The sequence below is a fragment of the Carassius auratus genome, unplaced genomic scaffold (assembly GCF_003368295.1).
Source record: "Carassius auratus strain Wakin unplaced genomic scaffold, ASM336829v1 scaf_tig00041149, whole genome shotgun sequence".
Classification (NCBI taxonomy): domain Eukaryota; kingdom Metazoa; phylum Chordata; class Actinopteri; order Cypriniformes; family Cyprinidae; genus Carassius; species Carassius auratus.
In genome coordinates, this window is record NW_020526632.1 from 50807 (window position 1) to 74089 (window position 23283).

The window sequence follows — 23283 nt, forward strand, 5'->3', positions numbered from 1 at the left end:
AAATATTTACAATTAATTATGATTAATTACAATTATTTATATGAGCTGCCATTAGTAACTGTAGCAGAATTAAATTTGCCATCAACTAATCATTTTGTCAAGCAAACATTAAATGTAACTTCATATCAAATATAGCAAAGGTTATTTTCGTGGCCACAGAAAATACTTTCATACAATATTAATGCATCAAAGCATGTAGCGAGGATCGTAATCATAAGGGACATTAATTTGCAAGGCAGAATCAGAAACTCATTTACTTACTTTACTTAACTTTATACTTTATTGTCAGACTATGTCTGAAATTTTTCTTGCATAACAGTATTTATTTTTAAAAGAACATTTAACATAAATTGACATTCACTTCGGCAGTACAATTATACATTTCATACAACATTTATACATCTGCAACACCGTCCCAGTACTCTTGATCTCTGATTAGGTGTTTTTGTTCAGAGCAAGGATTGCCTGGTGAGAAAAAAAAACAGAGAATGAAGCTATGGAAAAGACTACGTTAACCACCCGAGTAAAACCATCAGCGCCATTCTAGAATGGGGTCTACAGCTTATCCTTATCCTTAACTTCTGTTTTGTTAAGTTAAATGTACGATACTTGCATTGCCATAGCCTGGAATTAGCATCGGGATGCAGTCTTGGGAACAAAAGAGCAGAGCTCGGGAACAGCTCGTCGTGACCCGTGTCTAAAGCATACATTGTAAAAACACCAACGAGTTGGCCGGCGACAGCCCCTGATGCCACTACTAGCGCAACTATGCATAAATAGGCGCTGGGAGAACACGTCATTCACTTCTTCGTCCGAAACATGGCAGGGAGCTAGGGGACGCAGTGTCTCATTCCTACTAATGGAACCATGGTTACATTCATAACTTGAGACGTTCCCTTTCAAGGGAATATCGAACTGCATCCTCTAGGGGTCGCTATGGGGAACAGTATACCCATGCCGCCATGCTTAGAGGGGTGCAGGCCAGAGCCATGGCAAGTACCAACTCTACCACTTCCATGGGAGTTGTCCCTGGGACGTTAAATAGAAGCCAGTGCCCATAGCAGCTCTCTTTTAACACTGTGACAGCAACATAATTTGTTATGTAAGTTAGACATAATTTGGTCCATATGAATTTATATATTAAAAATAAATCAATAAAACTTACAAATATATCCTGTCAGTAGATTTAGTTTGAAACAAAATAAATCTAATGCTGACTTAGATATTCTCAGTGGTTTTCTTCTTTTAGTAGCACAGCAGTAATGGTCTGTTTATTTAGAGGGTGTGGCCATATATGCTTATCCTAGACTAAATGAAATTTCAAGGCATTATTCAGTCAGACATGTTTATTTTTTCATGATCCTATGCCTTCATCCATATGAAATATGGCTTGATAAAAAACTGAATAAAAAAAAATATATATATATATAATTATATTTTGAAAATGTAATAGACAAAGTCAAAATGGATGGTACAAGCTATATTTATTGCTTTACCTATATATCTCCATACAGTAAGCTCAAACACCTAAAACATTCATGACAAATATTTAAACAGGAATGACATTTAATTATGAAGTCATGACAAATCATTACTCACAATCATACCAAAACAAGGCAGGGCATTTCAACAATCAATGAATCAATCATTAAAAAAACAAACAAAAAAACAACTATTTTGTAAATCACAGACACAAAGGTCCATTCATCAAGCCCAAACATCAAACATATAAGGTCACATCTGATTTCAACAAGACAATATACAAATACAGTAAATTTCTGGAGACCTGGATCCAAGTGGAAAAAGAAAAGTTTTTTACCCCTCTCTATACTAACGGCATAAAGATTTTCTAAATGTATTTTTGTTAATTATCATCATTATTTTTTACTTTATTTTAGATTGTTTTAATTCACAAAGACAATGTTTAGTTGATAAAGTAAGTGCAAGAACAGGTTTGGAATACTTTACAGCAGGATAACAGGTGCTAAGGGAATGTCTTGGGGTACAACAAATCTCACAACCAGCAGAGAATTTAAAAGATTTAGAATCCAGACAATTAATTTAAATGAAAATACATGTGTTTCTCAACTACTTGCATGCTTATGGGTGCTATAAGCTTATGGGAGTGAGTTTTAAAGATATTTATGCATCGTATTTCTTTACATATCTTCTCCTTTCCCTCCATTTGGGGCAAGTCATTCTATATTACCTAGAGAGTTATCCACTTCCTCCTCACTAGGGCTGGACTCTAGCACCGTACCCTCTGTTTGGGACAGCTCATCCAGCAACTCCTTTCCTGCCTCTCCAGCTCGAGATGCCCATAGCACAGCACCCTGTTTCAGACCGATGGAGCGAAGCAGCTTAGCGTAGTCCACAAAGGCCACACCTATAAGCTTATGTGGAGATGCTGTGGTTAAGGAAGACTGGGAATAGGGAAGTAATATAAGTACAGAGAAAAAAAAAAGTGTTAACACCAAGTTACCAATTACTACATAGAACATACTGTGACCCCTAAACGTATTTGGAAACTTAAGTGGACACCAGTACACACAAGGAAATTGTGTCTTCTATTATGCAGATACATTCACATTCAACATAAAACACACTCTCGATATATGAAAACTGTTGAAAAATAAAACAAACAAAGAAAAAGGCAATCGCTATAAGTTCTGCCTATTCCATAACGGACACAAACAGTTCTGTTGCTGAAGAACTGAAACGTAAACAAAGGAATTATGATCCATATTACAGCGTTATTGCTTCGTTGGAGCAAACATGCTCTATGAGATGTCGTTCAGTGGACCCTTCCTTTCCCTTCCTAACTAAACTGGGATATACAGCTTTGGATGTGTTTATGACTCGTTACTACGATGGATCTGGTATGTACAGTGTTTCCATTGTTCATGTTTTTATGTGAACTGCTTACACAAATGTAGCAAATACAGTCTTTACAGTCCATTGAAAAAACAGCGATCTGTCATCGATGCTTGAGGCTTAGATCTTCATAATGATATATAGTTTGTCAAGATTAAATTTGTCCCATTTCATTTAATCTATTCATAAACACTGACACGTGTGAGGTGAGTTGCATTGAGGATGATCGTAAAGGCCTCCTGTAGCAAATCGATGTGTTCTTGTAAGAAACATTAAAGTATTTTAGTATTAATTTTCAATTTTATCCAAAATTTGACAATGTGAGCATTATGTAGCAGGGTTAACCTTAACCCTAACCTTAACCGTTTTACAAGTGAGACCCAGGAAATCCCTTATATGGACAAATGCATCAGATGTTTTGACTGATGAAACGTGGAAGACAATAAACACTCAATTGCAGTACAACACTAACTGACATAGCTAGTATCACAGTAAAGATTATTATAAATAATATTTTCTGTTTCACTGTGATAAGAAGCAACATGGAACCACAGAAGCTAACTGTTTCAAACACGACTGATGTTATATATTGATTTTGGAGCAAAACATGATATTAGTCTCATAAATTGTCAAGGTGATGCAATGTTATGCAAACATACTAACTATACCCGTTGCCAGGAAGAACTGTTTTATAACTAATTTTGAAAAGTACATTCACGTAAGAGGTTTAGAGAAAAAAAGGGTTTAAAAAGGTGTGAACAGAAATGTGCCAGTATGGGTATGCTTGGGCATTGTTTGAATTTTAATGACTCCGATTCTTGTCAATCCTAATTTTGATTCCAATAAGGTAAATAAATAAATACAATTCTTAGATATCATTCACATTCACATCTCATTCACATCTCACTCTAATTACAAAATATTTCCTTGTTAGCTGAATACTAGGAATACAAATCAACAGGCAAAAAACACTTACACAGGGGTGTGTGTGCAACAGAGAACACGGAAATGGGGGACAGAAAAAAAATCTTCTAACTTTTGTCTAAGCTTTATTTTTTTTTTATTATTTTATTATTTATTTTTTATTTATTTTGCTGGATGATAACCAATAATTTGTATTCTATAATTTTTTTTTTCTGTATTTTCCTAATGATCATTTTAGGATTGGTTTATACAAAAACATAATAAGGTCAAATATTTTCTATGCTGCATTAAATGTTATATCAATTAGCACTGGATTATTCATACATTTATTACCTCAAAATGACCTGAAATTACCCTTTTTCAGCTCTCTGTGTTCATGGTGTGTGTGTGTGTGTGTGTGTGTGTATGTGTGTGTGTGTGTTCACTACTGTGTATGTGCACTTGGATGGGTTAAATGTAGAGCACAAACTCTGAGTATGGGTCTCCATACTTGCCCACAAGTAACTTCACATTGATTTAGGCTTTGAGGTCCGAGGACCCATACAGCTTGTTGTTAGACCTGGCTTGCACTTGCCTGACAGTGAAAAAGCAGGAAATTATTAATTGTTTCAGATGTCAAAATATTGTTTGTCTATCCATAAACATTTAAACAACCATGGGGTCTTTAATATTGTTGTTTGCAAACAAACAAACAAACATTTTATGCAACATTAGTTTACAATTTGTATGACATTAGTTTTAAAATGAACATAGCCCTACTGCATCTTGTTTGAAAAACTGGAAGTTGCATTAAAAGGATATTAATGTCGTCATTTGTCTCCATCACACCATATTTCAAGCAGGCTTCAATAAAGAGTGCAGCACGGTCGAAATATCTCATGCTGTCAAGAAATGTAAAGACCTATCAGAGACATATCTCAGCATCATGTCCTTCATCATCAAATGTCAAATTGGTGGATGCTGCACTTCTGGACCCACTTTATATTAAGTGGCCTTAACTACTATGTAATTACATTTTAATTAATAATTTAGTACAATGTACTTATTCTGTACATACATGTTTTTACATTGTACTTATATTTTAAAAAACTACATGTAATTACATCTGTATTTAATTTCTGTAATTACATTTATAATTACACTGTTGACCCATACTTTACACCTTAACCCACCCTTAAACTTACCCATACCTCCAACCCTCTCCCTAACCTTACCCCTATCCCACCTCAATAGCAGCAAAAGTGTTTTACAATACAATATGAACACAATAAGTACATTGTACTTATTTTTTTATGTAAGTACATAGTAGTTAAGGCCACCTAATATAAAGTGGGACTGCACTTCTTAACAGGATGCTTAGGATGTGTAATTTTTCTTGAAGATGACACATAAAGCTCAGCACCTTTTACAAAGAGTTTAATAGCATTCAGGCATGACAAATTGATATTCTCAATTAAACATTTATTATGCAATTTTAAACTGATAATTTAACCTCATGTCATGTCCAACCCATATAACTTTTTTCTTCCATAAAACACACAAAGGAAAAGTTCTCAAGAAATGCCAAACTGCTCTTTTTTGACAATGAAATCATACTGTGATCAGGGACCAGAAAAAGAAAAAAATAACTACTAGAAAATATACAATTAGTATCTTCCTAAACTTCTGAAGATAATGGGCAAATTCCAAAAGTTTTTTTTTTGCACCCTTGAAGGGCACTTCGGGAAGGAGACGTTTGTTGAGACGTTCTAAATGAAAGTGAACAACTGAATCCCTTCACGAAGGGCCCTTCCAGAAGTCTGTTACAAACATAAAGAGTTCCAAGATGCCGCCGATGATGGTGGCGGCCTCCCTGAAATGCTCTGTAGTTGTTCGTTTGTCATGTCTTTAGTTATATCCATGTAATCAGTTTCACCAGAGACGAATTGCTGGACATTCGGCACTATACATCAACTGGTATGTATAGTGCCATGGCCTAGTGGTTAGAGAGTTTGACTCCTAACCATAAGTTTGTGGGTTCTAGTCTCGGCCGGCAATACCATGAATGAGGTTCCCTTGAGCAAGGGAACAAACCCCCAACTGCTCACTGCTGTGTGTGTGCACTTTGGATGAGTTAAATGCAGAGCACATATTCTGAGTATTGGTCACCATACTTGGCTATACGTCACATCACTTTTTTTTTTTTTTTACTATATTACCGTTTTTCGACTATTTCGATCTTTTGCTGGACATAGTAGTTGGAGGTGCAACTGCGCTGATCAAGCGCTTCAGGACGCACAGACGGGGGAAGGAAACCGGTGCCCTCGTGAAGCTCAGGTAGTGCAGATTTCAAACGCCGTTGCCTAGTATCCATCTGGCAAACCTCCACTCTTTACCTAACAAAACAGACAAAGTCCTTCTGCTTTCCCAGACAAATAAGGATATCTCACACTCTGTTGCTCTATATTTCACAGAAACCTGGCTGAATGACGCCATACCAGCCAGCAAGTTTAAATCTGCTGAGTTTCCAGCTGTTCAGAGCGGATCACGATGCAGAATCAACAGGGAAATTGTGCTACGGTGGGACATGCTGTTAAAGAAGATGTGCTGTCCCGGACTCTGTTTTAATCATTCTTGGGGACTTTAATAAATCAAATCTCTGCCGTGAACTGCCAAAATACAAAAAGCACATAACATGTTCCACCAGAGTAAGTAAAATATTGGATCACTGTTACACCACAATAAAAAATTTATATCACTCTTTTCCATGGGCAGCTCAGGTGATGGGGATTTCACACTAATCAAGGAACCGGCTTTACTGACAAGATGCACATGATCATATCTGTCACGGGAGGAGCACAAGACAGACAGTGGGCGTGGCGTCAGGCCTCGGAGAGGCTTTTATTAACAGAAATCATAAAACAAAGGGAATAAAAGTGGCCAAAGGGGGAAAGTGTCCAAAATAACAGGGGATCTGGTGTCCTCGTTGTGCTGCGGGGTTCGTGTGGGTCGGGCAGTGTTCATTGAGGAAGGGTCCAGGCAAGGGGCGGAGTCCGGCGGCCGCACGCGCTCCCCTCCTAGGTCCGGGGCGCGAGGGGCGGCGGCTTCTCCTAGCGGCCGCGTCTCTCTCATTGGCCGCGGCGCTGGTAGGGGATGGACGGCCCGGCATCCTGGCCCGTCGGCCGTGTAAACGGGTGCGGTTCTCCTCCGGATCGCGGGTCCGGCTGCTCACGTCTCTTGTGGCGCGGGAGTCCCTCAACGCACCCTTCCTGGACCCACGAGGACACCAGCGTGCATGCACGGGGAAGAGACCGGTCTCCTGAGGAGAGGCGCGTTGGGCTTTTAAACAGCGGCGGTGATGAAGCTCCACTTCCTTCAGGTGTGCCCCATCACACGCCGCCAGCCCTGACTCGTCCAGCGCCCCTCCTCTCACACACCCACTCCAGTCGGGAGCCTGGTGAAGGGCGGCGATTTAGGACGGGGTGCCGGTGACAATCAGGGAGAAGGCAGCTGACTCGTCACATTCCCCCTCCCAAGCGACATCCCCGTCCCCAGGGCGCCACCCACACGGGAGTGCTACCATCCTCAACCAGACTCCAAACGGTCGGAGTGGGCGGGGATTCCTCTCCGGGCGGTCCTCCCTCTCGCAGCGCACCAGAACAGGGACAGAGAAACCAGGTTTTAGTGACAGCCTCAACCAACCACAGGGTAAAATGACAATGGAAAAGTCACTTACCCCTTGTGTGGCTGGGAGGCTGTCCCCAGTTTTCCTCCGTCCCAGTCTGGGTTCTCACGAACGTTTGCAAGCGAGAGGGAGTGACGTCACCAGACGTTTCCCAACTGCGCTGTCTATGCTCCGCCTTGCCCGCATTCTCCACCAGTGTCACGGGAAGAGCACAAGACAGACACAGTGGGCGTGGCGTCAGGCCTCGGAGAGGCTTTTATTAACAGAAATCATAAAACAAAGGGAATAAAAGTGGCCAAAGGGGGAAAGTGTCCAAAATAACAGGGGATCTGGTGTCCTCGTTGTGCTGCGGGGTTCGTGTGGGTCGGGCAGTGTTCATTGAGGAAGGGTCCAGGCAAGGGGCGGAGTCCGGCGGCCGCACGCGCTCCCCTCCTAGGTCCGGGACGCGAGGGGCGGCGGCTTCTCCTAGCGGCCGCGTCTCTCTCATTGGCCGCGGCGCTGGTAGGGGATGGACGGCCCGGCATCCTGGCCCGTCGGCCGTGTAAACGGGTGCGGTTCTCCTCCGGATCGCGGGTTCGGCTGCTCACGTCTCTTGTGGCGCGGGAGTCCCTCAACGCACCCTTCCTGGACCCACGAGGACACCAGCGTGCATGCATGGGGAAGAGACCGGTGTCCTGAGGAGAGGCGCGTTGGGCTTTTAAACAGCGGCGGTGATGAGGCTCCACTTCCTTCAGGTGTGCCCCATCACACGCCGCCAGCCCTGACTCGTCCAGCGCCCCTCCTCTCACACACCCACTCCAGTCGGGAGCCTGGTGAAGGGCGGCGATTTAGGACGGGGTGCCGGTGACAATCAGGGAGGAGGCAGCTGACTCGTCACATATCTTTCGATATATTGTCCAGCCCTAACCTCTCCACACACCATCCTTTAGTCACCCGCTCCCCCACACCTGCACCTCATATCAGTGAAGACAAGATGTGCCAGGTCTTTCGAAAACAGAAAAAGAAAAAAGCACCAGGCTCAGATGGTGTTACACCAGCCTGTCTGAAATCCTGTGCTGACCAGCTGGCCCCCATCTTCACACAGATATTTAACAAATCACTGGAGGTGTGTTAAGTCCCTTCATGCTTCAAACGCTCCACCACCATCTCCATCCCAAAGAAACCCAAAATTACAGTAATAAATACAGGCCTGTTGCTCTAACGTCTGTGGTCATGAAGTAATTTGAAAAAAACTGGTGCTGGCCCACCTGAAGGACTTTACTGGACCCTTGCTGGATCCTCTTCAGTTTGCCTACAGAGCAAACCGGTCTGTGGATGATGCAGTCAACAATGGACTGCATTATGTTCTGCAACATCTAGACAGACCAGGGACTTATGTGAGGATTCTGTTTGTGGATTTCAGTTTGGTTTTCAAAACCATCATCCCAAACACTCCTCCTGCCCAAACTAAAGTCAGCTCTCTGTGCCCTCCTCAGTCTGTCAGTGGATCAGCAGCTTCCTAACAGACAGACAGCAGCTAGTGAGATTGGGAAAAATGGCATCTAGCACCCCTACGATCAGCACTTGAACTCGTCAGGGTTGTGTTCTCTCTCTACTGCTCTTCCCTCTCCTATACCAATGACTGCACATCTAAAGACCCCTTTGTCAAGTTCCTGAAATTTGCAGATGACACCACACTCATCGGTCTCATTCAGGACGTCGACGAGTCTGCCTAAAGACAGGAGGTTAAAGAGCTGGTTGTCTGGTACAGTGTCAACAAACAGTGGAATATGATCATGGATTTCAGGAGAAACCCCCTTGCACTCTCCCCACTCACCATCATAGACAGAACTGTTATTGCAGTGGATTTATTCAGGTTCCTGGGGACCACTTTCTCTTAGGATCTGAAGTGGTACATTCACAGAGACTCCATTGTTAAAAAGGCACAGCATAGGTTATACTTCCTTCGCCAGCTGAGGAAGTTGCTGCTGTTCTACTCTGCCATCATTGAATCCATCCTCTGCACTTCAATAAGTGTCTTGTTCAGCTCAGTTACCAAATCTGACCTCAGAAGACTACAGAGAATAATCTGGACTACCAAATATTTACTTGCAAGTGATGGAGTGCAGAATGCTGCATCCACACGCAAAGTTGACAAGGTAACATTTGGTCAGTCGATCCCTTTGCGAAGGGAGTTCCAAACGCTTATACAAGACAGTAATGCCCTAAAACCTTGATGCAGCGCTGTCAAAATAACATTTGGTCAGTCACTCCCTTCACCAAGGGAGTTCCAAATGCTTAAAAGACACAGTAATGCCCTACATCCTTCAAAGGATTCAGTTTGGAATTCACTCGTTATCTTTGTGTGAAGAACAGAACTTAAACAGATTAACCCTTGTGCATTGTTCAAATTCACTACCCTATCGTTATGTTCGGGATGAAAACATCCACTCAATTAAACTGCTGTAAAAATGTATCAGATTCATATTTTTTTCAATTTTTTTTGCATAAATCTGTTAATCAGCTTCAGTCCTGATCAAAATTACCAAATGTTTAAAAAAAATCCAAGAATGTAACTCTTTAATTGCCAAATTCATAAATGATGTCACTGATTTGGGGGAAAAAACACACAAAATTACTTATTTTCAATATAAAAGTAATTGTGGCTGGATTTTTTTTTTACTTTTTATAACTTGGGCATGTCAAAGATTAGTAGCAACATTGGCTTTGATGCATTTTTAGTTTTTGTGCAGCATTAGATGAAATTTTTTTCTCCCTAATTAGTTGTTGGTGGCTGTTTTTGCCCCATTGACTTCCATTATAACGACATTTTTTGATTGCAAAGCCATGACACCATATAATCATGCATTCTTGATTGTTTGTGGTTTTCCCTTTTGGGAAGAGGTAAAAAATTTATTTTTACAGTTGATCACTAGGTGGGACCATTAACCCTTTAGATAGGCCTGTGCAAAAAAAGGCTTAGTTTCTGGCTTGTATATGGAGTTATATGGAGTATAATAGCAAATTATAGTGTTTCTGTGTGTCTGAGATTCTTGATTGTTGGTGGTTTTCCCTGATGGGAAGAGGTAACATTTGTTATTTTTACAGTTGATCACTAGGTGGGACCATTAACCCTTTGGATAACCCATTTTATATTGAAAATATGTAATTGTGTGTGTTTCCCCCCCCCCCCCCCCCAAATCAGTGACATAATTTATGAATTTGGTAATTAAAAGTTAAAATCTTGGAATTTTTTTTAAACATTTGGTAGTTTTGATCAGGACTGAGGTTGATTAATTGAGTTATGCAAAAAAATGGAAAAAAATATTTATCTGGTACATTTTTACAGCAGTTTAATTTAGTGGATGTTTTCATCCACGAACAACTCAAAGGGTAGTGAATTTGCCCACAGTATACCGTTGAGTTTTTGAAAAAATTCAAAGCATTTTCCCAAAATATGGGTCAAAATATGATTTGTCACCAAAAATCATTCCATTAGCTCAAACACAGAGAAAGTTGTGGCCAAAATAAGACTCAACTTTACCCCCTAGTGGACAAAAACGTCCCCAACAACGCATAAGGGTTAAGTTAATGTTTAATTCATGGACAATCTTTCTCTCTTCTGTATGTCTCAAATATCCTTTCTTTTAATGAAAAAAACAAAACAAAAACAAACTTTGCATTTGCTTCCCCAGGTTTAATATAAAAACAGCAATTCTGCAAAACATTTCCTTTTGTATTTTAAGAAAAAAATAAAAACATTGGTTTGAAACAACATGAGGAAGAGTTTATTACATCATTTTTTTTTTTTTTACTGTTATTTAATGCTTCATTCCTACAATATATTTTTTCCTAAAACACATTTTAATGGATGAACAGGCAAAATAATACTTTGAATAGGCTGACAAATCAAAATGAAAAGAAATGCATACCTGTGAAGCATTTTGCCCACTTTGTGAAAGCATCCTAATGAGAGCAGGACCAGGATGGCCTTTGATTTCTGATTTACCTGAGGAGAACACAGATGCTCTGCCCAGCGCTTCAGCACATCTGAACTTTCTGCAGAGTTCAGACGCACCTTAGAAAGAGAGAAATTAAATAAACATTAAGACAGATATTTAAAATTCCATAGCATTACTATAGACATTAAGATATATAAGATCCCATAGCATTAATTTTCCTCACTATTTATAGATTATTTGCTGGATATTGATCACTTCTAACTGCAGTTTAATTGGCTGGCTGCTTCGATGTAACTGAATGACTTCCACATATTTTTTTAATGTTAGGTGGAAGGTTTTCTATTAGCCCATTAGGAATAAAAGCTGTATTTATAAGATTTTGAGAGATTTTAAGAGATTTTTGGTATCTCGAACAGTTTGCCCATGGCAAGGTGATTAAAATATGGTGAGAAATGAGAAACAGGAAGTGTCTAATAACATCCACATACATTTTCTGATTTTGATCTAACTTCAGGGGTTTGTTCGTTGTATGATGAGGAAGTGTGTTATTTTCAAAATGCTTTGATTTCAGCATCTTATTTTTACTTGATTTGCTTCAAACTTAATCAGAATGTCAAAACACGGCCAAATATAAAACTGTTGACAGGATATTAATAGCTATAATATTGTTGCCATGGCAACGTGTCAAATTTGAATATTCTTTACTGGTGATTTTGAGGCAGATGATCAGAATTTCATGAAACTCACATCAGTATTAATGATAGACAGACACTGGCAAAAGCTAATTTAAGAGGCGTGGAAGAGGCACTCTATAGCACTCGTTTTAGCTACAGACACCAAACTCAGTACATAAATTGTTCTTATCAAGATGGACAACTTTCTATTTCACAGTCACCAGCTTCGAACAACAGGAATATTTTTGGAAACTATAGCTGTGAATTAATGAATACTCCTCAGAGGAAAATTATAATATACACACCAAACTTTGTCTACATGATGCCAAAACATTGAGGAACTTAAATTGCGAATGCATTTTGGATAGTTTGAATGGTTTTGCTATGGTGATTTATTAAAATAACAGTAAAAAAGGAAACAGTAATTGTCTTATATATTTTAAGGGCAGCTTCCGAACACTTAGATTTTTATACATACATAGAACAAGCAATCTGAGGAAATATGCATAGTTTCATGACTTTACAACGCTGTATGGATAACAGAAAAAAAAAAAAAAACCTATTAGATGTCTGATCTCACTCTGCCACTCTACCTCTGTGTGAGGAAGGGGAGGGGGTGGGTGAGTGTGTGCTAAGTTTTGGTCTGTTTAAACGTTTGATGGCTTAAAAGTAACAGTAAAACAGTTCAGCTAACAGATTAAGACTAAGATGAAATGCAGGCAAAATAATTTCACAAATGCTTATAAATGCTTACAGATCAAAATAATTTTTTTTTTTATAAATCATTTAAGGTTTTAATAAAATTTTACAATAATCTCTCATTTGTTAACATTAGTAAATGCATTTACTGACAAAAACTATCAATGAACAATATATTTTTACAGCATTTATTAATGGTTGGTGATGCTGATCAAAATGTTCATGTTCATTTCATTGCTGTATCCCTTCAAACCAGCCTGCAAGAGAGTTATTCTAAATGCATGTGTCACTATGCACTCTTCTCCTGATGCCACAATATACATAGATCAATGAAAACATTAAAAACACTTATACACAACATGGATATTTATTAGGGACTTTGATATTCTGATTATATATATATATATATATATATATATATATATATATATATATATATATATATATATATATATATATATATATTTTTTTTTTTTTTTTTTCTATTTTTTTTTTCGAATTACATTCTCTTTAGCACGAAGCAAGGTCTTAATCCCCGGGTCTGTGCTCAAATAGCGATCTACGAGGATTCCATCAGATTAGTAAACTTCATGTTGAAAGCTAATTGTATTTCAGAACACCTAGCCGCCTGTCCAACTGCCGTAGCCGCCTACCAGTCTGGCTCTCCCCCCAGCGGCCCTCCAGTACCAGAGCCCATGCAAGTGGATTCTACCCGACAATCTTTAGAGGAACGTAATCGCAGGCTCACTGCGGGACTCCGCCTGTATTGTGCCGCTCCCGATAATTTCATCCGAACCTGCCCACTCAAGCCCCCACGTCCTATGGTGAGTACAGATTTATTTATTATTTATTAGAATTTAACCAATTCCAAACCACATCAATCTTAATAATTGCTATTCATTTTGTAAGTAATCATGTATGAATTATATACAATTGTCCATGACAACTGGAAGTAAAAAACTCCTTGTATTCAGGTGTGCAGAATTTGTCAGGAACTTACCTTCAAAGCCACCCCAATCATCACCAGCAACTGATACCAATCACTCCCAATCCCAATGGCCGGAGTACTGATCACCTGCACCCAACAATAACTCACCTGTATAAAGCCATCTTCAAACCAGTACTCTGGCGTCCAGTCTACCGTTCACTACTCCAAACAGTTGCCAGACCTATCTCCTCTAACTTGCTCTTTCTCTGCCCTCAGATCTACATTACCCTCCTCTAGCTATTCTCCATTGTTGTCTCCCCGTCACCAGTACCCAGACTATGTGCTTCATCCATTCAGTGACTTTCTATTCATTGTTCTATTACATCCTTTTAATAAACCATCTGCTTATCACTAACCCTCAGTTTTCACTCTGGTTTGTTACAGATGACCGGACCCTTAAAACAACTTAATAAATCCCCAGTCAGACCTTCTGCAGGAGCTGGGCAATCTTCTCCGGGCAGCACTCACGTCTACATCTACTCACCAATCTGCCTCTGCCAGTCCCATCACACTGCCTGCTTTATACGCGGGGGAACCAGCTAGATATGGTGGCTTTTTATTACAAGTCTCCTTGTACATCGAGCACAACTGCAGAGATTTTCAATCGACCATACTAAGGTAGCCTTTTTAATTTCACTACGGTCTGGGCACGCCCTGCAATGGGCAAAGGCCATATGGGATGCCAACAGTGTCATTAATTACTCATGAAGCTTTCACCAATCCCTTCAAGGAAGTATTCAGCTCCACTGCGGATGAGATCTCAGTCACCAATCAATTGATTACATCTGCACTGTGCTGCCTGCCTCATTGAATCTGCTACAATTTGCATATTGTAGCAACCGTTCTGCAGACGATCCTATTGCTTTCACCCTACACACTGCTCTCTCCCACCTGGAAAATAAGAACACCTATGTGTGAATGCTGTTTGTGGACTACAGCTCAGCATTTAACACCATAGTTCCCATCACACTTGCGAAGCTCCAGACTCTGGGACTAATCAGATCTCTGTGCAGCTGGATCCTGGACTTCCTGACAGGCAGAACTCAGGTGGTCAGAATGGGCAACAACACTTCAACCCCGCTGACCCTCAACACTGGTGCTCCTCAGGGCTGTGTAATAAACAGACCCACTCCTGTACTCCCTGAACACACACAAGTGCACAACCACACACAATTCCAATGTCATTGTCAGATTCGCAGACAACACAATGGTGATAGGCATGATCACCAACAATGATGAGACAGCCTACAAAGAGGAGGTGAGCACCCTGACTAAATGGTGTCAGGAGAACCACCTCTCACTCAACAACGACAAGACCAAGAAGCTGGTGGTGGATTTCAGGAGACAGAGCAGAGAACACAAACCCATCACCATCGACAAGACACCTGTGGAAATGGTAAGCAGCTTTAAGTTCCTCAGCGTTAACATTGATGAGGATCTCACCTGGTCTACACACTCTGACACAGTGCTGAAGGCGGCATATCAATGCCTCTTCTTCCTGAGATGGCTGAGGAAGTTTGGAATGAGCCCCATCAACCTCAGAACATTCTACACCTGCACTATAGAGAGCATCCTAGATAACTTTTTCCTCAGGCTATCAGACTAATGAACAGTCAAAACTAATACACTCTACAACATGGTCCCACAATATGGTGTGCCACACACTGCACTTTAATTTGAACAGTTAAACACTGGACTATACATACACACTACAATACAATACAATACAATACACAATACAATAATCTACCGGTTACCACTGGATACCATACAATGCACATCCATGACATTTCTGTATCCAGTTCAAATACAATCTGTTGCACCGTAGCATATTTTTTATGCATATGTATACATAGAGTGTTTACATTCTGTGTGTAAACTTTAATGTATAATGTGTAGTGCTAACTATATATACATATTGCGTATAATGTGTAATGCTAACTGTAATTATGTCTAATTGTACACTGTGTGTACTGACTATATGTATGTGCATACTGCACATTTTCACCTGTTAAAGTCTGTACGGTTATATGTTAACTGTTTTTGTAATTTCTGGAGCACAGTTCCAAGAATTTGACTCACCAAGGCATATGTGCTATGGTGATGTGACAAAATTGACTTGACTTACTATTGAATATACCATCCAATTTCAGACTCTGGCGGTGGCTAGTGGATGGAACGAGGCAGCTCTCTTGAGCACTTATAACCAAGGTCTTAATCCCCGGGTCCGTGCTCAAATGGCAATCTACGAGGATTCCATCAATTTCATGTTGAAAGCTAATTTTATTTCCCAACACCTAGCCCCTGTCCAATCACCACAGCCACCTACCAGTGTAGCTCTCCCGCCAGCGGCCCTCCAGTACCAGAGCCCATGCAAGTGGATTCTACCCGACAATCTTTAGAGGAACGTAATCGCAGGCTCACTGCGGGACTCCACCTGTATTGTGCTGCACCCAATAATGTCATCCAAACATGCCCCGTCAAGCCCCCACGTCATAAGGTGAGTACCATTCTACATAACCCGATGATTTCCATACTTTCCACTATGTCAATCCAACTACTCACTCCAGCCTGCTCTGTATTTGTTTCAGCCCTGTTCTTTAACTCCTTGTCAGCCCCTACCTGTTATTCTGAGGCCCTGGCCCAATCTGGGCATTGACTTTGTGACTGACCTGCCAGAAACCGAAGGTAACAGATGTGTCTTGGGGGTTGTGGATCACTTTTCTAAAGCCTGTAAATTAATTCCCCTGCCAGGATTACCAACTGCCCTGGAAACAGCATCGCACTTATTCTTCCATATCTTCTGAAATTTCAGGCTACCTGAGGATATCATATCAGGCCGGGCTCCACAGTTCATTTCCTGGGTGTAGAAGGCCATCTTCCACCTACTGGGGGTCACTGTGAACTTGTCTTCTGGATACCATCCTCAGATGAACGGCCAGACTGAGTGGAAGATTCAAGAACTTGGAAATTACCCCCGGGCATACTGCCAAGAAGATCAGCACATACTCGGCTATCAACCTCCACTTTTCCTGTGGACAGACATTCCATTCCACTACTGGTTCAGAGCAAGCGAGAGAGTCTGGAACTCAGCTCATACCCATCTCCAGCGTGCTATACGGAGACACAAGGCCTTCGGGGATGCTCAACGTGCTCCACTCCAGTCTACCATCCTGGGGACAAGGTATGGCTTTCAACCTGGGATCTGTGTCTCCATCAGCAATGCAGGAGTCCCCACTACACTGGTCCATTCACAGTCGAGAAGCAGATCAACAAAGTCACCTACAAGCTACACCTACCCCCCCAGGTACCACATTCACCCCCCTTTCCATGTATCCCTACTAAAACCCTTCTCACCTGCCACTCCAGATACCCCGGAACCACAGGAAATCCCCCTCCTCCAGACATCCTCGATCAACATATACCAAGTTAAGGAAATCCTGGACTTGTGCCGACGGGGTGCCCAGCTTGATTACCTGGTGGACTGGGAGGGGTATGGACCAGAGGAGCGTTCCTGGGTGTCTCGGGACGATATCCTAGATCCTATACTACTAGAGGAATTCCATCGACTACATCCAAATCGTCCCGCACCCAGGTTACCCTCGTCATCGTATCAGGGCATCAGGAGCTGCCCCAGGAGGAGGGGGTAGTGTCAGGAACCAAGCACCTGATCCCAATCACTCCCTATCCCAATCGGCAGGTACTGATCACCTACACCTGCACCCAGCAATCACTCACCTGTTTAAAGCCATCATCACGCCAGTACTCCGGCTCATAGGCTTAATGTATAGATACATTTGGAGTGACTCTTGAAGGACCAGCACCACATCCTCTTGTACTCTTTGAAGAATTTATCTTGCAGTATCTGGCAGTAAGTTTTAGGAGCACATTTTTATTCCATCTCCTATCCTGAAAAGTCTGCCTTGCAGAATTGACTAAAAATTTATTTTCACATAAATTCTGAATTATTTTGCAGGTAATGTGTGTCTTTTCTTTTCCACCTGTTTTTCCCCTAACCCTACTGTCCCAGTGTGCATTTGTTTGTCCAATGGTCATGTCTCAACTTTCCAATTTCTGTATTGCATTACTTTCAAATATTTCTCATAGGGATTTATTTATTTGAAACTTTTCAGTCTGAAGAAAATTGCCTAATAATTCTGCACACCTGAATATAGAGAGTTTTTCTCTTCCAGCCTTTATAGTAGCAAAATTAACAGTAGTTATTAAGATTAAGTTTTGGAATTGGTAAAATTTGTTTGGACAAAAATATCATTAACTAACAACGAACAATATATTTTCACAGAATTTAGTAATGTTATAATTAATTAAATATCTTTATTTGACCTTCTAACTGTAACACGCACTATTTTTATTCTATTCTTAAAAAAATCTACCTTTCTAATTTTTTTGTATTCTATTTTCTTTTCGTTAATTATGTGATTACGTCTCTCTCTCTGTGTGTGTATGTATGTATGTATGTATGTATGTATGTATGTATGGCAGTGTTAGAGGCATACCAGGCTAACTTGTTCAAGGACCTGTTGAGTGTGGGCTGTACAATCGACGAGGGAGCGTTCGCTGAGCTTTGTCGGGCTACAGATTTGTCTCTCCGTGCGACCAAGCAGACAGCTCGTGCCGTTGGCCGATCGATGTCAGCTTTAGTCAGCAGAAAGAGGCCTCTGTCATCTATCTCTCCATCGGGCCGGTTTGGTGACTCGGGTTAGTATGGTTGTCAACAGGTTTAAGGAGGTGAAGAAACATGAAGAAGCTTTTGTTCAGTTCCTTCCTTGACGCACTCAAAGGGAGGGGCTATCAGCCACCCAGCCTCGCTCCGGTCCTTCAAAAGCCAGGGAGGTTAAGAAGCAGAGCGTGGCGAACCGTGCTCCCCCTCGTAGGGATTGGAGACAGGTTCGCCGTGCTCAGCAACCTCCCAGGCCAGCCATCAGGACTGTCCTTCATAAGAAGAGGAAGTCCTGACGCTCTGGCGCCCTTGCTGGTGGGGGTAGTCCCTCACGGGATGGTGCGCGCTCAAGAGCTTTTCGCTCCGCCCCGTTACCCTCACAAAACTCCTCCATCCAGCGACTTTGTGTGATTCGGGGCACAAAGAGGCCATAGACTTGGGCTATTACAGCAGATACTTCCTGGTTTCCAAAAAGGGTGGGGGACTGCGTCCAATGTTGGATCTTCGAGGCTTGAACCGTACAGTCAAAGCGCTCAAGTTCAAGATGTTAACCGTCAAGACGGTCACGCCGCAAATTCGGCATCGCGATAGGTTCACACGATCGATCTGAAGGACGCATATTTTCATATAGAAATTTTGCCACAACACAGGAAAGTCCAGAGGTTCGTTTATGAGGGGCGAAGCGTACCAATTTCGGGTTCTTCCATCAACACAAAATGCATGGATGCAGCGCTGGCTCCATTATGACTCCAGGACATTCGCATTTTGAATTACATTGACACATAGCTTCAGTTCTGGACTTCATGCAAGAGAAATTCTCAACAGGCACATGTCCTGCTGCTCTTAAGGTTTATGTGGCCGCTATTTCGGCTTGCCATGCCTTGATTGACGGGATACCTCTTGGGAGACACCCTCTGCTCTCTCGCTTCCTTCGTGGGGCCAGACGACTGAGGACTGCACTGAAAACCAGGATGCCTTCTTAACTATAGTTCTTGAGGGCCTGGTTGAAACCCCCTTTGAACCTTCAGCGTCTGATAAACTTCTGACTTTGAAAATGGTTTTTCTCATGGCAATAACTTCTTTGAAGAGAATTGGGGATATGCAGGCTCTATCTGTCTCACCATCATGCTTAGACTTTGTCCCAGGGAGGGTAAAAGTGATTTTGCATCCTCATCCTGATTACCTGCCTAAGGTTCCATTTTTGGCTGTACATTCGGTCATTCTAGAGGCCTTCTTCCCTCCGCCATTCACAACGCCGGAGCAGGAGAAATCTTATAGACTGTGTCCAGTCCGTGCTCTTCAGGCTTACATCCACCGCACTAGCCAGTGGCGTAAGTCAGAGCAGCTGTTCGTCTGTTATGGTGGGGGTAACAGAGGAGCAGCTGCCACCAGGTAGACCATCTCTCACTGGGTCAGGGATGCTATTGCTTTGGCTTATGAGACATGCGGTCAAGCTTCGCCTATAGGTCTTAGAACTCAGGCCACAAGGGGGTCGCTTCCTCTAGTGCTTTAGCAAGGGGTGCCCCCTTACAACAGGTTCGTGATGCGACAGGTTGGTCCTCTGCGCACACATTCATAAGATTTTATAGTTTGGATGTCCATGCTAGTCCAGGCTCTCATGTCCTTGAGTCAAAATCACAAGCTAATGTCTGAGGCCTTCTTTTGTGGTTTGATAGCACACCTGCACAACCTTAGGGCTCCAGACATTTTTCAAGTACGGCGGCATGGGTATTCTCATTTCCAATATGCTGAGCAGCACAGCATCGACTGAAGCTTTCGAAAGGGAAAGTTCCCGGTTACTTAACTGTAACCTTGTTCCCTGAGAAAGCGGAACGAGATGCTGCGCTGCATTGCCGTACTGAATATGTCCCAGGACTGCTCTTCAGACAAAAAATCCTGTTGATGCAGCTGTGGCGTATCTATTTATAGCCCTGTATTGCGGGCGCACACCCGATGACGTCATATATCACTACCAGGTCAATTCTGGCTATATCACCACCAGGTCAATTCTATCGACGTGTTACACACATTATTCACAGCTGGTAAGGAATAAGACGTTTCCCAATGCGCTGAGCAGCTCAGCTTCTCATTCCGCTTTCTCAGGGAACAAGGTTACAGTTAAGTAGCCAGAAACGTTCACAGTGCATTAATGTTAACAGATAAACTTTTGAATATTAACTTAAATTAATACATGCCACATAAGTATTGTTCATGTTAATTAATATAGTTAATGTTAATAACTGAAACCTTTTGGTAAAGTGTTACTAAAGTTTTATATATTGTTCAGTGCATGTGTGTCTCACAATCTTGATGGTTTGGATTTTAATTGCTGTATCCCTTAAAACCATACTGCCAGAGGGTTACTGTAAATGCATATACCAGCTGGGGAAAGTTTTACTGATGCCACTGGGATGGCATTTGCACTGATGGCTTGGGCCCACCATCACTGCTTGCAGCTATATTTATTATTATTATCCACAGAAAATATAGGTGCCTATCTTTAGTGATGCAGAGTGGAGAGCCCCTTCAGAAACTTGCCACAGCGTGGATGGTGAGTAGTCGTAATCAGCTATGGTGGCTGCGTCGGTGCCATAACACACCATAGACGTAAATACAGTGTAAATAAGGAGTAAGAGATTTATTCATGATACAGTGTAGGCACCTTAACTGATGATAATGGAAGTGTTTTCAAAGAGCATATTATTATTATTATTATTATTATGCATGATAGTACTACTTAAATACTACTACAATTATTCAGATCGTCTTTGCTGTTTATTTTCATTGATTTTATTATCATTGCTGTTCTATTGCTGTTTTTGTGTTTAGTCTTCATTGCATGTTTTACACACACACACACACACACACACACAAAGAGCACATATAATACTCATGCTAGAATGAAGTCAGTTATGATCTTTAGTAAAAGTAAATATTCCTTGCTTGTTTTCTGCTTGAAATACTGAGGAATTTGATTAACTATTTGTCGTCAAATATTTCAAGAACATTCTTCCTCTCCTGAAAGATTTGTGCACTTCTCTGTCTCCACCATGTCTCACTGGGTCAGGGATGCTATTGCTTTGGCTTATGAGGCACGCGGTCAAGCTTCGCCTATAGGTCTTAGAACTCACGCCACAAGAGGGGTCGCCATCAATCACCCTGGAATAACCCAAATAAAAGGGTTGGCACGAAGCTGCATGTGGTGGCCACAGATGGATGCGGAAATAGAAGGCATGGTATTTATTTCTCTTTGTTTTCAAAGAGCATATTATTATTATTATTATTATTATTATTATTATTAGTATGCATGCTAGTACTAGTTAAATACTACTACAATTATTCAGATTTCCATTGCTGTTTATTTTCATTGATGTTATTATCATTGCTGTTCTATTGCTGTTTTTGTGTTTAGTCTTCATTGTATGTTTTATGTTTTGCACACACACACACACACACACACACACACACACACACACACACACACAAAGAGCGCATATAATACTCATGCTAGAATGAAGTCAGTTATGATCTTTAGTAAAAGTACATATTCCTTGCTTGTTTTATTGCTTGAAATACTAAGGAATTTGATTAACTGCTTGTCGTCAAATATTTCAAGAACATTCTTCCTCTCCTGAAAGATTTGTGCACTTCTCTGTCTCCTCAGCACCATCACAAGCCCCTAGTGGCATTTCCTAACCACTTGAAAGACCTTAAATAACTGGGAGAGTAAGAGTGATTTTTAGCTTTAAGAAATTTAATAACTCCCTTTTATGCTTAAGTTCGAAAGTATGAGAAAATTTTTATGAATTCTCAGCACTTAAGATTAACCCTCTGAAGTCAATTAACGTGTATACGTGTTATGAGGGATTTCTCCTGATAACCCTGAAAAAAACCTAAATTACACTTACAGTTTTGATCGTACAGATAAGAAAAAATACATCAACCGAATTTGTAAATTCTTTTTTTTGTATACAGACATAATAACAACAAAACTTTGTGCACTTATAAAATAAAGATAACAAACAAGGTGTGCTGTTTGCAGCCTTTGTCTGCGCTGGTCTTCATTTACAAACAGTCATTAAAATGAATTGTAACTCATTGAATACTCAACGAAGAGACACGAGAAATCTATATATACTTTTAAATATACTTATGTTTTTTTTTTAGAAAATAAGATTGTTAAAAGGATTTCTGAAGGATTGTGTGACTGAAGTAATGATGCAAGAAATTCAGTTTGAAAGTCAGCTTTGTTCCTAAAATACTGTTCAACTGCACTCGCAAGTGGATATTAAATTATGTTGTGGGATAATTAAATATATTCTAAATAAAGTTCAAACATAAAATTATATACATTTATTTTATCCTCACATTCTTTCTTGTAACTCTTCCATCTCAGTGACACGGCTGACTGAAAGGCTCATTATGCAGCTCATTATGCAGGCCTTTGTCTTTTCATAGACGCCTACTCGCATATGACTTTTACTAACAAAAAGTGTCTTAGAAAATTTCAATTAGTATATTGTTTTCTGTAAGTGAGTAAACAAGATGATTTTCACATAATTTAGAAAGAAAAATTCTAGTCTACAAGCTCCAGTTCTCAAAAGTCCCGGGAACCAATGGTCTGTATGTGTTTTATTGCCTTATTCAAGTAATTTAACATTTTTAGTCTTTCACTAACCACGCATAACATTTTGTTTTCTCAAAAACACAATCATGTAATTAAAGCTGCAAGCAGCGATGATCTGGCCCTCGCCCCCGGACTCACCGCCAGCAAGCGGCTTTAGTAAAAAAGGCGAATGGCGAGAAATATGCATTTAAAGTCGTAAATATAAGCGGAA

The 23283-nt window shown here is 40.9% G+C and overlaps 1 protein-coding gene across 1 annotated transcript; it reads right to left on the reverse strand.

Moving 5' to 3' along the window:
• Positions 1-1467: 1467 nt before the first annotated feature.
• LOC113085002 (WD repeat-containing protein 11) lies at positions 1468-11549 on the reverse strand. Its single transcript, XM_026255058.1, has 3 exons — positions 11374-11549; positions 4600-4679; positions 1468-2398 (listed from the first exon to the last, which is right to left on the reverse strand). The coding sequence occupies exons 1-3, from the start codon at positions 11382-11384 to the stop codon at positions 2196-2198; spliced, it is 294 nt and encodes a 97-aa protein (XP_026110843.1). The 5' UTR covers positions 11385-11549; the 3' UTR covers positions 1468-2195.
• Between the last annotated feature and the right edge of the window lie 11734 nt (positions 11550-23283).

Bases quoted from the DNA above. Each gene is read 5' to 3' on its own strand.
- LOC113085002 (XM_026255058.1), bottom strand. The intron at 2,399-4,599 runs ATATCCTTTTAA...CAGCATCTCCAC, and splicing joins GGAGACAAATGACGACATTA to ATAAGCTTATAGGTGTGGCC.